The sequence below is a fragment of the Aphelocoma coerulescens genome, chromosome 3, assembly GCF_041296385.1.
Source record: "Aphelocoma coerulescens isolate FSJ_1873_10779 chromosome 3, UR_Acoe_1.0, whole genome shotgun sequence".
Lineage (NCBI taxonomy): Eukaryota > Metazoa > Chordata > Aves > Passeriformes > Corvidae > Aphelocoma > Aphelocoma coerulescens.
The window spans coordinates 16,272,075-16,287,295 of NC_091016.1; the positions used below are offsets into that span (position 1 = coordinate 16,272,075).

Consider the following 15,221-nt stretch of genomic DNA (forward strand, 5'->3'; position numbering starts at 1 on the left):
GTTGCCACAGGCAGCAGCTTAGCCAGGGCAGCAAATCAGGAGCTAGGAAGGAGCTGATCTGAAGGCCAAACCTCCTTAGCTCCTTCCAAGAGCACTGCAACAATTCCTCATTCCAAGGAGGTGCAGTGCTGGACACCAGAGCTCTGTGTGAGGACTGGACACAAGTTTGCTCCCACGGAGTGCCGTGATGGTTTCTGCAGGAGCTGTGGGCTCCTGTGCCTGCCGGACACCATGAGGAGAGAAGGAGCCGAGTACACTGACACACCTTTGCCTTGAGCATAGCCCGGCCTTGACCAAACACACTGAAAGGTTCCCCCTTGGCCCATGTCTCGAAACGCCAGGTCAGCTGTTTGATGACTCCAGGTGGTTTGGTGTAAAAGAATTTCCCTCAGAAATACTAGTGTCTTGGGGTGACTTTATGATGTGTATTCCTTATTGCTGCCCTATGCCCAGAAATTAATTTTTGTGCCTTTTTATGCCTTTAAACTGAGCCTGAGAAGGGGAAGGAAAAACTGAGCAAAACTTTTTCAAAGCAGTTTGCAGCTTGTTCAAGGTCACACAGAGATAGCGACTTTTTTTCCAGCTGTGGCAGGGGAGGGAGGAGGCACCCGGCTCGCGGCTGCCCGGTCAGCTTTTGGCCAGTTGTTCAGTTTCTTTTTCTCCAGAGAGAGACTGAGAGTTGAACTTTTTTTCCTTCCCTGGAATTTCAGATTTTCTCTCTTTTCTACTGGACTGCTTCAATATCAGTGCACGTCGAGAGGACTTTCCATCGAGCACAGAGGGCCTGGCCCTGGGCCAAGTCCCAGCTCCGAGGAGACTAAAGGGAGGACTCTTAACACTTTCCCAGGTTTTTTCTCCACAGCGAGAGATTTTTATTATTTAGCATTATTTTCCTTTTCACGTTTGTTTGTTAAAGAAATAATTTTTATCTCTTTCACTTTCCTTTGAGGAAAATTTATTTTTTCCTGAAGCTGGTGGGGGAGGGGTGGTGACCTGCCTTCTCTCAGGGGATATATTTCAAAATTTGGCCAAACCGGTACAACTAGGTTTGTCTTCCTCCGTGCCTTCCTCTCAGCAGCCTTGGGGATGTTCCTATGTGAAGCCATCTGTCTCAGTTTGAGAAAACTTAGGGCAGTCTGGAATAAGTTGTCCCCTCTAAACTGTTCCAACAATCCCTTTCCAGCAATAGGAAAGGAATACTAATAGATGAAAGTGGAAAAAACCCAACACTTTATTAACAAACAGAATGCCCACAAGGCAAGGAAAAATAAGTAAGTAACTTGTAGATATCAAACTGTCAGACCTCACCGTCCTCCCACTGGAACAAAGACCCAAAATGCCAGAGGAAAACCCGCCCATGACACGCGTTACAAGATGGCGCCGGCTTCTCTCTCGGGAAAAACAGGAGCTATCACGGAGTAGTTCTAGCAGCAGATGAAAGCTCGGTGGCTCGCCCAGCGTCGACTTCCCCCCCACGGCAGAGCTCCGCAGAACGGTCATGGCAGGTGAAGTGGCTGGGCTGGTGCCCCTCGGTGTCTTTTCTCCCCAGCGTGGCTCAGCTCACAGACTCTTGGGCTGGGAGCGGGGCTACTGCACTTCTGCAGGCACGATGTCCCCGGTCTTGGACAAACAGTTTTCTCCTAGGAGAGCCCTGCATACTGTTCCACACATCTTTCATAGAGGCCCAAACCAACTCCAGACACTGTACCTACAGCAGGTTTCCATAAAGGGCTGCAGAAGTCCAGGACAGCTGCAAGTGAGTGTTGGAAGGGTTTTATCCTGGTCCTGACAACAGAAATCTTAATAATCTGAAGGAATTTCATTCAGATGTAGTATAGGATCGGAGTTTTTTCTATGGATATGTTTCACGATGACTAACAAGCCGGTACAAGGCTGCCATGTGAAAGCATGAGCATGTCCTCCAAAGTGACCAGATTAATTGTCCATTTTATTATTCTTCTGGTCTTTTCCCCTCTAATAAGCCAAGGCAAGCTTTTCCTGGAGACAGAACATGTGTGGGATGAACTGTGGTCCCTCGCAGGGTCACAGGGCTGGCAGTGACAAAGCAGGCAATCTGCTTCATTGGGAACCACTACAGAGCTACACCCCAGTGTGGGTTTCAGTAGCAGGGTATTATTAAGAGCTCCTTTCCTGCATGAGATACAAAAAGGAGGTCCCTGATGATCATCTTGCAGCCATGCAGTAAAGAAGTGATCCTGCTGCCCTAATTAAGCTTTGGCTGTGGGAATTACACTCTTCCCACTCACCTTTTCACACAGACACTTCAGGTTTTGCCCCACACTTTTGCAATACTGGCAGTCGCTGTTTCCTATTGACTGTTCTTCCCCAGAGAGTGACGGTATAGCTGCAGCTTGGAAACAAAATGCCCTGAGATCTGGGTATCTTGAAGGAGCATGAAATGCTAATTAAATGTTCATCTTGGTAGCTACCCAGATCTGCACTTACCAGTATTCTGAGGCACCAGCAGGAGGATCATGCGTCATTCCCGTTTGTTGGTGTTCCTGTTTCTGATGTGCAAGGGCAATGACTTAGCGGAGAGACAAAAATGCCCCTATTCAAACAGTGGGTGTGCAAGTAGACATGAAGTTTCACTGTCTTTTCTAGGATATTTTAGAAAGATCTAAGAGAATATTGCAGGAGGGAGCAGGTGCCTAATTTTGTCTCCAGTGGAATCCCCAAAGGACACATCCACTCTGCTGGTGATGGCAGGCAACCCCATAAGCTCACAGACTAGTTTTCCCTGACACATGCCAGCCTTCCCGGGCTTTACTAGGCTGGGATTTAAGCCATAGCTAAGCAAACACATGCAGCCACGTGACACAGAGTTTTTCCTCCAGAAAAGCTAATTAACACATTCACATGCATTTTCTTCTCTAACATCAGAACCTGGAAACCATGAAGACTTTGGTGTCAAAAGGTTACAGTTTGCACTGGGCTCAGAAGTGTTTTTCCCTAAGGCAGAGCAAATTGACATGTGAGGTTTAAAAGCTTCAAATGACTATGAAAGGCAACTGAGAAATAAATTCTGGAAAGGCAGCATTGTCCGTGATCATGCAGCCCACCAAGAGCTGGAGCTGAACCCAGAATTGCTTCTTCCAGCTGGGCAGGAATTCAATATGCTGGCAAGCACTGGTCCATGGTACCAAATGATCCCATACCCGTGGGCTGAATGGCACCCAGGCTGCAGTACAGATTTGAGGATCCCTTGTTCAATAACCTCACAGTCCTCTCATCCTTCTGCAAACAACGCCGTTTGTCATACATGAAATCCCTATTTGTGCTTGGTCTTTGCATATTAAGTGCTTTAATTAATTAATTTTGAGTTAAATATTTTTAAATTGAATGTTCAAATTAGCCCATCAGCCCAGGTACAAAAATCAAGTTCCATTATCAGTGTTTTCAATTGTTCAAAGTAGTTTAGTAAGAGAGTTGCACCCTTCCCAGTAAAAATTCCCCAGTTAAAATTCCCAACTTAATGCTCCCTTTTCAAACTTCAAACCATTGTACACCATAAGAGTTATCTTTCCTGTGTTTACTGTATACTTTTACAAGTGTTTTAAGATGTGTTGGATGTATTTTAATACTTTTTTGAGGTGTTTTTACTTGTACTTTGGTTCCAAGGCAGTGGCACAAGGATCTGCAGAGATTTGGACTGCAGCAAATAACATAATTGGTGTCTCCGTTTCTGCATTTGCACGTTGCATGATAATGGCAGCTCGCTCCAAGAGGAGAGTGTCAGATGCCCGACCTAGCAGTAAATAGAGCTACACGTGCACACAGATCCTATAGAGAGCTGACAGACATGAGAAATATAAGGTCTAGAAACAGAAATGAAGGCAGTCCCTGAGCACACAGGGAGATGAACAGGCACATATCTACTCTACACACCGTGTATGAGGCACGGAGGACGATTCAGAACAATGTTCTTACCTCGTTGGTAAGTGCCAAGCAAACCTCACGAAGTCTACAAAGAAGGACTTCTGAGTGGGACTCAGCCAGGTGTTTGATGCTGAAGAGTCCCTTCTCCTTCAGCTCCCTGAAAGGCAAGTACCAAAAAGATTGACTTTCTCTCCACCCAAGAACTAGGCAGCACCCTCTGAAATTACCAGGCTGGCGGCTCAGTCAAACAAAGGGAGGTGCTTTTCAGGCAGTACTTGATGAAATCGTGGCACTCGCTGCCACAGGTTGCTGTGGCTGTCAAAAGCATACACAAATCCAAGAGGCAAATAGAGGGGTTTCAGAGTCTTCGTTTGTGGCCGTTTAACAAGGCAGCCTTTCTGAAGTCTCTGGCACATGAAGTCCCTATGTCAGTGCTTCCTGGAAGCTGTGAGACTGTGCCATGCTGCTGTTTCTTGTCACCTCCCTGTGACTCTATGGCACAACTCAGTGCATTTCTCAGAAAGAAGAACTCCCTGTAGCTGCTCCTGGGACTCACATGCGGAAGGTCACAGGCAGACCCCGACTCCTGCCACTGCTGCCAGCAGTGGGGCCAGAGACAAATCTTACTCAGTCCCACTGCAACCCGAGGCACCCAAATCTCTACACTCCAAACTGCTGCCATCCTGCTTCTGGCTTCAGCCAGCAAATCATCTTGTCCCACAGCTTTCCCTCTTCCCTCATGATTTCCTTTGCAGCTCCACAGAGCAGCAGGCAAAGCGAGGAAACAGCACGGACCTGCTGCAGCTGGAGCACTGCTGCAGAGCAAGGCCAAGAAAAGGCTGCTCTCAAATCTTTATCCTCTCTCTGCTCTGGAGTGGTTTCACTGGTGCCCCTCGGCCCTCTGGGCTGTTGGGGCTCAGAGGCACTAGCAAGATACTCTCCTCACCTACCTTAACGCTAAGAGGGAGAAAGAGGGAACGGGGCCTTTCTTACCAGTCATTGCTGCTGAGCAAGGAGAGTGCCTCGAGCAAGGACTGCTGTGGCTCCAAAGAGGCTCCGTCCTTCTGCCCCTTCCCACGGAGCGGCTCCTCTCGGCGCTCGGCACCAGTGGCCGTCTGTGGGGTCACTGTAAGGAGAGGGTCAGCCCTGAGCGCTGCAGCCCCGGGCAAGGCACCCCGCCATGGAGCGGCCTGCAGCCCCATCTCCCAGCCAGGCTTCCATGAGGTACAAACTGGCACTGGCTCAGAGAATTCCCTGCTCTCTGGCTCCTTGCTTTCTCCCAGCCCCCCCCAGCTGGGCACAGCTCCTTGGCTAAACCTGACAATTGCCCACACAGCGCCAGCTCCCGAGTGCCACAGGTACCACAGCCAGCGGCACCTTCCTGAGGCCGCAGAGCTCCCACTCCCTGTGAGACAGTGCCCACCAGCAGGACTTGCTACCCCAGGAGGGACCCCTCAGCTGCCTCTCTTGTCTCAGCGCCCTGATTTCCCCGAGCCCTGAGGACAGAGGCACTCTGCAACTCCCTGAGGAAAGACCTGCAGCTGCCTCGTGACAGCACCAAGCCGAGCCTGAACAACCGAGCCCTGCTGGGCCCGGCTGAATCCCCTCAGAGCAACTACCAGGGAACAGCGATACCTGACCCTTCACACCTCACAGCGCCTCTGTTCCCATTGACTTCAGCTGCTCTAGACAGAGGGCAGCTGAGTGCACTTACATTTCAGCCTGCTATTGGGAAGGGAGTAGTTCATGGATTTTGTTCTTTCTAAGCATCACGAATCTTTACTATTTCAGTAAAGTACACACTGGCTGTATTTCAAAGATGCTGAGGTGAAATTTGTTTGTCATCAAATGGACTTGTGTGCACACTGTGCAAGCCTAAGCTTTCTCTTGTGGAAAAATGGAATCTCTAGCCCAGATGGTTGATAAAAAAGCCTTCCAAATGCAAATTGATGATATGAATACCTAAAGACAGATGCAAATTGTGGGCAGACACAATCTCTTGATAGTCAGTTTACAAGGTATGAGAAAATTCAGACGATAAATCCATTTCTTATGAAACCCATTTGTCATCAAAAGGACTGTTCATCATAAATTTCATGTCATGCACTCAACAGGTAGTTTTCTAATGTGTACATGGAAACATCTGAGCTGTCTCAAATGATGGAGTTTAAATATTGCACAGAATCTAGAATATTCAGATGGGAGCTAATCTGGCTGTCACTGATGTAGCCCTGTCACTGCCATCAGTGGTGTCACTGCAGCAGGATGTCGATGTATACATCTATATTCAAAATGAATGGGGAGCCACGTCAGGCTAGTTCTGGTCAATTGTGACCATGGAAGTAGCATCACTAGAAAAGAGCACTCAAAGTATCATTCCTAGCTCCCTTCTTCTTATCTCACCCTACTCAGGATCATAGCACAGGCAGGCTGCCCTCAAAGGAGAGGCAAGAGCCACTAGGGACTATGTGCTGTGTATTCACGGCGGGCAGCAAACAGCCTGGGAGCACCAGGCAGCCCCTCCTGGCTGTCACCTGCTACACAGGCCGCTGTATTTGGGTGGGGTGACACAGGAGGCGCTGCTTGTTCCCTCTTGGCATTGCAGGCCGTGGGATGGCAGCAGCGAGAAGCCATTGGGCACTTCTGGGAGCAGCAGCACGGCTGCACCAAGTGGCTGACTGCCATGCAGAGACAACCCTTGCTGGGAGAGCAGGAAAGCTGGCTGCAGAGCCGGACAGCAGCACAGGCAGAGGGCCAAGATGGAGAGCGGACAGTTGATCGTGGTGGTACTCGGAGGTGCACAGTGAGCACACCCTGCCAGACTGCCCCGAGCTCATCCCTGCAGTTACAGCTGCCTCCTGGCACCAGTGCTGTAGTTTGGTCTATCAGGATGGGCAAAAGCCAGAGCTTAGGTCTTTACCACTACTTTATGCAGCTCAGCTTTCCAATGGATCTCTAAGAACCAAGTGCTCCAGTACTGCCGAGCTGGAGTAACTCAAGAGTAGATTTGCTGTCCATTCTCAGCACAGGCTATGAACCCAAGATCCCAGCTGTGGTGGCTGAGGCAGGAGGCGGTTTGCGCTCCTTGTGCAAGGAAAACCGGTGCAGGAAAAAGCTGCTGTGGAGCAGGCTTACCTGAGGAGTTGCGTGGGAAGCTGCCGTCTCCATGGATGATGGGCTTATTGGGCAGTAAGGGCACATTGTCCTGCTTCCTCAAGACCTTCTCCTTCAAGGCACTACCAGGGTGTTTTCTCTGCACACTGGAAGCTGTGCCATTGACAGGCAGTAGGCTAAAGCCTGCAGGGACCAAAGAGGAGCTTGGGAGTGGAGGCTGACAATGGAAAGGCCCAGAAAACTTGCTGGAGCTGGGTAACGTCTCTTTGTTATCCCAACGAACTTCAAGTATAACAGTGGCACAGTACCATGGGAAAGTGATCACAGAATCACAGACTCCTAGAAGAGTTTGGGTCTGAAGGCACCTTTAACCACCATCTAGTCCAGCCCCCATGAGCAGGGACATCTTCAGCTAGAGCAGGTTCCTCAGGGCCCCATCTAACATGGCCTTGAACACCTTCAAGGATCGATCAACAACAGCTTCTCGGGGCAAACTCTTCCAGTGTTTCATCCCCTTCATTATAAAAAAGTTCTTCCTAATATCTAATCGAAATCTACCCTCTTCTGGTTTCAAACCAAATTGCAGGGATGCTTCCCTGAAGAAACAAGGAAACCCCAGTATTGCTTTTCTTTTGTTTCCCTGTTTCAGAGGCTGGCTGGGGAAGTTCCCAAAAGAAAGCGCAGATAACCTTGCGTGATGCCCTCGGGCTGAGTGCTGCCTCCTGAGGTCCCTGCTGCTGCCCTGGGGCAGCGCACACAGCACTGCAGTCAGAGCCCCTCAGCCGGGATTCAGTCGGGAACGCTGCTTGCTCCTGGGGCTACAACAGAAGCACTGGCTCGGGGCTTCAGCACAGCTCTACAGCGCCAGCTCCTCAGCAGGGAGTGGTGGGAGAAGGGTCTCTGGGGTTTTCATTAGAAGGAGTTGAATTTTGTTTCTTCCAGGTTGCACCTTGGTTGAAAAGCATTCTTTTGGACCCACTTTTCCTGGAGGCTGCTAGCCAGGAGAGAGTCTGAAGCCCCAGTGTACTTTGCAAGACAGAATTTTACACTCTGAAGGACTTCAGAGGGGAAGGTGGGAAGCTGATATTCTGTTACTGACTCAGTGAGGCCCTGGGCAAGACACTTCATGCCTCTCCATTTTTCTTTGGGGACCGGAAATACATCCTATGCAAACTCCCACTTGGATGCAAGTGTAACAGCCCCCCGGTCTGAGGCAACACTGTGCAGAGGGCAAGCGAGTGATCAGAAAGGACCCCAGGTGTAGCAACCACTTACTTGCTGCAGCTGCATCCCCGGGGTCAACTGTCTGTGGAAGCAGCTGCAAGGACGTTTCCTTTTCTCTCTTTGTCTTGATCTCTGTCTCCAAAGGCCCCATTGGATTCCGCTCTAAGTTCCTTTGAGCCAAAATGCACAATGCAGCAAGGATCTACATGCAATGGGAATGCATCACAGACTGTAAGCAGAGACACACAAACCAGACACAACATCTCATCAGGAGCACAGAGTCCATCGAGTTCCACAGTCCTTGATGCAGCTCCATGTACACTCCAATGGTTTCTGAAGAATGTCTCCTGTCCTCACCTTGGCAATTACACACAGTGAGGTGGAACGCTTTATTGCCATAACCTTCCACTGCTCCAAGGTACTGTTTCTCAGCCTATGTCAAGAGGCCCTGCTTGAAGCAAGAAAATCACAGGAGTGCTCTAAGACAGATGAATAGCACACGTGACCGGTGGGCAGGCAGTTCCCTTCCTGCATAGCAGGAAGAATAAAAACCATGTGCAATACGCAGCAAGGAGGGGTAATTAGCTGTTGCTTAACACTCGTGGCCAGGAATTGCAGCAGTTTCTCACTTCTGGCTTCTGAAGGACTCAGCTGCTCTCAGAGACCGTGAGGCCAAAAAGAGGAGTCACGTGAAAACAAGTTGCAGAAACATTGATGTTAATGTGCGGAAAAATTGAGAATGAGAGGGCTGTGAGATACAGCAAGAAAGGTAACCAGGAAAAATCAAAGTCTCCCATTTTATTTTGCAGCCTTGCTTACACTCAGCATTAGAATCCTTGCTTCTGTGCTTCCAAGGATGCACTTTGCCCACATTCACTGATGTGTAGCTTGCTCTGCCATTCAGAACTTCTCTACAAGGGCCTTTGCACATAAAGAATGCTTCTGGCATGACCTTAGCACCATCTCCAAACCAGTGACCTTGCCACCACTGGAAATAGCCAAGCAATTGCTCTGGAGCTGTCAAATATATTCCCAAGAGAATCCCCATCCCCCAAGAGTGGAAGATTATGATTTTCAGGGACATTTTGGGCCAAACACTAAACAGTCACTGGAAAGGAAGTCTGCTCATGCCTGTCCTTATCCCTCACCTTTCGAAAGCCATCCTTCAGGGCTTCGGCATTCGTAAGGCCAGCACCGGTGGGGTGATCCGTCTCCTTGGCCTGGCTCAGTGGGAGGCCTGTTAATGGAAGCAAAGGTTCCTGTAAATCTCTGGCACACTTCAAGCCCCCAACAGCGCCACGCTGGGCAACAGGCAAGACAGCTTCCAGACTGCTGAGCTCTGATAAGGCCCAGAGATTGTGTCTGAGAGCAGCAAGGTACATATGCCTAGAACCTCTCCCAATGGATGGGCTACTGCCACAGTGCACTGGCAGCAGACATGGCATTGCTCTGTTGGCCAGCAGAGTGAAACCTCCTGCATGATGAAGGCCTCACCCCTGGGTGCTGGAGAGCCGCTGTGTTTGATAGAGAAGGGCAGAGACGGAGCTTGCTCCTGACAGAGATTCTTATCTGCCCTAATTCATGCTGATTTTAGTACACATCTTCTTCCTGGTTCCTAAAAGAACTCCTGGGTTCTAATACCTGTAAGCATTTAGATCAGTATTTTCTTCTCTTTGTGGCAATATTTTAGAGGACATGAAAAGAAAAGCTTAGGATTGCAGGAGTGTTAGCCAAACGTGAATTGTGTTCTTGAAACGGGATCATTTGCTTTCCCCGAGGATTTTCATTCTAAACTGTGTGAGATTGGGCCACTTTCAGGCCAGTCTGACTAAAGGCTGATTTTCCTAATGGAAGTGGAACAATGTAACTCGTTCTGAAATACTCCCCAACAGAGCCCTTAAAACTCAGAGGATGAGTCACTCTTTACATGGCTTCACAGAGGATAAAATCACATGGCAGCAAAGTAGCAAAAAACCAATGTCTTAAATCAGGATTTTTTTCCCTGCAAAATGGTCAGCTTAATAATAAAAAAGAGTTAGATATGGGCTTTGAGGAAGGAGGGCTATTCTGGATTGGGGGCAAGGCCTCGGAAGGTAAGAGCATCTGGGAAGTTAATAGGGAAAAACTACTGACTCCAGGGTAACCTCCTTGGGAGCAGTGCAGTCAGTCCCAAGTGCAAAGTGGAGACACAAAATATGACAGAGGCCACAATGCCACCAACATAAAGTATCTGAAGCTACACTATTTCATTGGAGAGATTCCCAGGTAACTTCTAAAGAGCTGCACAGGGAAACACGCTCCTGCCAGCAGCCACTTGAGGCAGACCAGGGAGACACCCTGACCCACTTCCAGAGAGCCAGCACAGGAACAGCCTGGCCTCTGGGCTGCCCTGGGACAGCAGGGAGCCCAGAGCCCTGTGCTTTCCAGGAATGGCTCAGCTGCACACGCACCCTCCTGCTCCTCTCCCGGCCCCACAGCTGAGCAGCCCTACAGCTACACGGGGCACTGGGAGCTGCACAGCTCATTGCAGGGGGCACATGCAGGGCAGAACTGTTCCCTGGCAATGTGCCCAGGCTCTCTAGGCTGGCACAAGAGCCTTCCTCCCGCCAGAGAGCGGCCCAGCTCCCGCCTTACCTCTTTGTGAGGCTGAGCCATGCTCAGCCTTCACCGTGTCCTCCCTGGCAGTGACCCCGGGGGCAGCGCTGCTCAGCTGCCCCTGCCGGGGCTCCTGGGCCAAGGCCCCCTGAGCAGGCTGCGAGCGGAGACCTGCACTGCCAAGGCCGGGCTTCCGCACGTCAGTTGGCACCAAGCCGAAAAGTTCAGCCAGGTCCCTTGGGAACAGAGGCATCCCAGGTCCTATCACACACCATGAATTTTTTTTCTTCCTCTGGGCTTTTGTTGTAGACTCAGAAGAAGCTGTAGATCAGGTACAAGGGAAGAAGTGAGTTAGTTGAACTCCCACCTTTACAATCACCACAACTAATGGGTGAGGCACTCGAGGGGTGTTTTAATATTGAGAAGATCGCTTTGTTTTTATTTTTCATGAGGCTAGCATCACTATAATTGCTCTGAACTCTATGGAGCTGGCAGGACAGGAGAGAGACATTCCACTACTTTGCTCCTGTGCTGCTCATGGCTCATCCACTACTTGGAAGGGATCCCTTTCCTTCCAAACAGTTGGCAACCCACAGGGGGGTCTCTAGAATTTGACAATTCCACCTAGGAAGTAATTGCTTTCCAAAGCCAGTTTTCAAGGCCTTTGTTTCTGTAACTCCCCCTCAGTTCTCAGCTGGGTTTTGTTGGTGGTTTTTATTTCTCTTTACAACAAAGGCAGTGCTGGGACACAAACAATGGCACCATGTATTAGAAGCTGCAGAAGATTTGCAATCAAAATTAGATGTCCCCAGTATTCAAGCAGCCCATATCTGTAGGGAGCACATTGTTCATGCAAACGTTCCAGCTTTTCTCTGCTTTGTTGCTCCAGGGGTTTATTCCCTGCTTTCTCTCCTGCAGAGACACCCAAACCCAACATAAACATGACCTGCCTCAAAACATTTCTGATCTTCGCTAATCCTGACAATTCAAAATTTTCTTAATGGAAATGGCACGGGGCAGGTTAATCTGAAATGCTCTCCAACGGAGCTTTTAAAACTCAGAGAACTAATCATTCTGTACAGGCCTCCACCGATGATAAAATCATGTGGCAGCAGGACAGTAAAAAGGAATAACTGTCTTAAATCAGGATTTTTTTCCCCTGTAGAATGGTCAGCACAATTATAAAAGCGTAACAGGTAAGCTTTAATGAGATAGCTCATTTCTAGAGCAGAATTAATCCAGCTAAAATGCCACCTTACATACTCAGCAATACTTCTCCCCAGATGCATTCAGCATTCCAGCTGCATATCAGCAATTACGGAGTCATTCCAAAGGGGCCTTGCCAAGGATTTGGCAGAACTAACCCTGAGGCAAGGGACCAGTGGATCTGATCCCTTTTTCTGCATCAGCAAAATTGTTCCTTCAAATCTCACCTCTCCTATCATTCCACGCCCAGAGATGGCAAAGGAACAACAACACTGTCATTGAGGCTTTGAACTTGAAAGCAGGGGCTGACACACATGCACCAGACACCGCATTTTGTCTGGCACAACTCTTCTTGTCAGGGCTCAGGCAAGGCAGGGAGGGGGGACAGGGCAGAAGCCATCTCCTCCCCCAGCCTCAGCCTGCACTACTGACACGGGCAGAGAGAGTCGGGGAAGAGATTTGCCATCGTGAACCTGCCATAGGTGGCTTTAGGCTTGTGCTGTCAGAGGATGACAAACTCTGGTCCTGCATAGGCTGCATCCATTTGGAAGTCTCCTTCCCCTTAATTGGAACATTAACAAGGCCTTTCTGTCTAAGGAGGTTTCCCTATTTCTCCCCATGCAAAACCAGGCAATGTCCATGAATCTCCTTCAGATCGCAAAGGCTTCAGCACAGAAACTGCCCCAAGGGAAGGTGTCCCCCTTCAAAGGCAGGAGGAAGGAGTGGGAACATTTCTCCTTTCATGCTAAATGTCTTTTTTTCTCTACTAATTATGACCTTAGAAAGGGTGCAGGGAGATGAAAGGCATGTGCAGGATGGAGAGGAATGTTTTCTTTTCCTGTGGCACATTTCCCAAGCCCCAAGGTACCAGTGCAGCTCCTGGAGTAATTTTCACTGCACCACCGGAGCACACTCCCAGTGACCAGGCTCTGGGAGAGTCCACTGAGCCCATCAAGGAATTCAAAGGAATTTGAAGAAATTTAAACCAGGATGGTTTTCAACCAAACTGTCCCAATGCCACCCCTGGGTCAGCATTCCAATGGTCATTTTAGGACAGACATGCCCTGTACCTACTTGCATGTTCAGAGTTCTTCTCTTTGCTTCTGCTGCTGGATCTTGGCCTTGAGAAAATGGAGGACAAAAGAACATATGAGCAGGTAGAAAGAGAAGGGCATGGAATGTGTGTAGCATCAAAGGAGGCAAACCTTCTTAGCACGGTCCCCCTGATGAAGGAGGAAATGCAACACATAAACCCAACTGCAAAACTGCAAACCAACCCAACTGCAAACCCAGTTGCAAAGCTGATGAATTGTCCTTAAGCTTTCAGTTGCTGGAGTCCCACAGAGCTTGCCAAGCTCTGGCTGAAACACAGCAGTCATTCTTCAACTTGCATCAGACCTGCCCAGTTCTCTCCTTTTGGAGCCAAGTGGCTCCTACAGCCTCTGTGAAGCAGCAAGAGCTGCTGAGCTGAGACACAAGTCTGTATGGAGGGCAGCTACTTTTGTTCTCCTGACAAAGCTTGACTTTGCCTGCTCATGCCTTACACTGGTGACAGTCTCGGGCTACATGGGGTCATAGCACTGCTCTCTCCTGAGAATGACAGTACACCTGCTTGCTCTTTCAAGGACAAAAAGGCCTTTTCCAACTCAGCTGCTAGGTAAGGATATTCAGATTGCACTTTAAAAGCCCTACGGATGCTTTTCAATTGCAACTTCTGTGACTCCTTCCTTATCCTTGTCACTAGGATAAGCTTGACAGCTACATTTTCTCACACCTATATCCAAGCTAATATCTTTGCATCAGGTACAGTCCTATAACTCTTCTCTAGCACCTTGCCCTCTTTGATCTTAAGCCCAGATCGAAATACTAGACATCAATCAGATTATACATCTGTACCCCAAGTTTTATCTGGGCTCTGGTTTCACGGTGGAGGCCCAGGCACAGAGAAGTCACGCCTGACATTTACAGAAGCAGCACCTGAATTTGCAGACACCTCCTCAGTAGCCAATATTTGCCCTGACATATTCTCATGGCCGCAGAAGTTGACAGTCAAGGATCACAGTATTCAAAGAACTGCAGAATCCAGATCCATGCAATACAGTTCCCAAATGACACCACAAACATCATAGAGGGAAGCAGTAGCCAAGTCCAGCAGAGGACCTGTTCTGAGGTGCTCTTAAGCCCTGCCTCCTCTTCCCCACAACCACCTCTGCTCTTAGGGCATATGGTGTTGGGTTTGCCATTGCGCTGGATCACCACAGATGGGCAAAATGGGGAATACACGGAGGTTTGCCTAAATACATGGGAGAGATGACTGTGGAAAATAACCTCACGAAACAAGAAGAGCGAGGGGAACAGCACACTGGAGCAGCAGACACCTTGGCTTACCTCGTCTCCTGGGACTCCTGGAAATCCAGCTGCAGAGAGCTTGGGACAGACGCTGCCGCACTGCTCACAGGGGGACTCACTGCCTTGCGTATTGGGGGGATCAAAGGTGGTCCCAATGACCCCTTCTTCATATCCCCACCGCTGGAAAACAGCAAGGAAGCCTGCAAAGAGTAGAACACAGTACTCCTCAGATCAAGCATCCAGCCTTGCCCCCATTCATGCCTGAACACATTTAGCCATGCTGTTAGCTGGGACCTGGCAGAAATGTCAAACTGATGGAGCAGCTTGGTCTAGGACAGGGAATGGAAAGGGAAGTGGTGAGTGAGAGACCATGTCCCACATTTGCCACTTCTATCCCTGTGCTCACTTCTCTGGAAATAAGGCTGGATTGCCAGCTGGCATCCACATGTTTGGCACCAAGATGTCCTGTGGTGCCACTGCCTCCACTGGCCTTTTGGATCGTATGGGAATGGGCTTGGATCCCTGTCCCTAAAGCACCTAACAGCCAGTGCTGATCTCCAGCCAAGCCCCCACAAAGCCATTCTGCAGGATGTCCAAACCTGCTTTTCTCAAGCCCCTCCTTTCTGCTGCTGCTTCCCTTCCCTCGTACAGTTCCCCAGCAGCCTTTGAGCCCCGATGCTGCTGAGCTCTGGGGATGCTCGGTGCTCTCCAGCTCCCACACATCCATCATCTCAGGCTCACTGGCATTTAGGAAGATCCACAGAGCTCCCTGCCCTGCTGCTCTCTGGAAGGCCTCTGCCTGCCCAAGTCGCTCCAGGGCCCCCATGCCATGT

At 49.5% G+C, this 15,221-nt stretch overlaps 1 protein-coding gene across 1 annotated transcript in view; it reads right to left on the reverse strand.

The window, feature by feature from the left end:
• The window catches only part of LOC138107671 (TOG array regulator of axonemal microtubules protein 2-like), a 95,469-nt gene extending 80,911 nt beyond the window's left edge, over nucleotides 1-14,558 (reverse strand). Inside the window, exons 1-6 of the mRNA XM_069009186.1 lie at nucleotides 14,428-14,558; nucleotides 13,114-13,160; nucleotides 10,873-11,154; nucleotides 9,387-9,475; nucleotides 8,290-8,440; nucleotides 7,036-7,197 (exon numbers count right to left, since the gene is read on the reverse strand). Coding sequence (XP_068865287.1) covers nucleotides 7,036-7,197; nucleotides 8,290-8,440; nucleotides 9,387-9,475; nucleotides 10,873-11,154; nucleotides 13,114-13,160; nucleotides 14,428-14,558 — 862 coding nt within the window. The remainder of the gene's footprint in view (nucleotides 1-7,035; nucleotides 7,198-8,289; nucleotides 8,441-9,386; nucleotides 9,476-10,872; nucleotides 11,155-13,113; nucleotides 13,161-14,427) is intronic.
• Nucleotides 14,559-15,221: the final 663 nt, after the last annotated feature.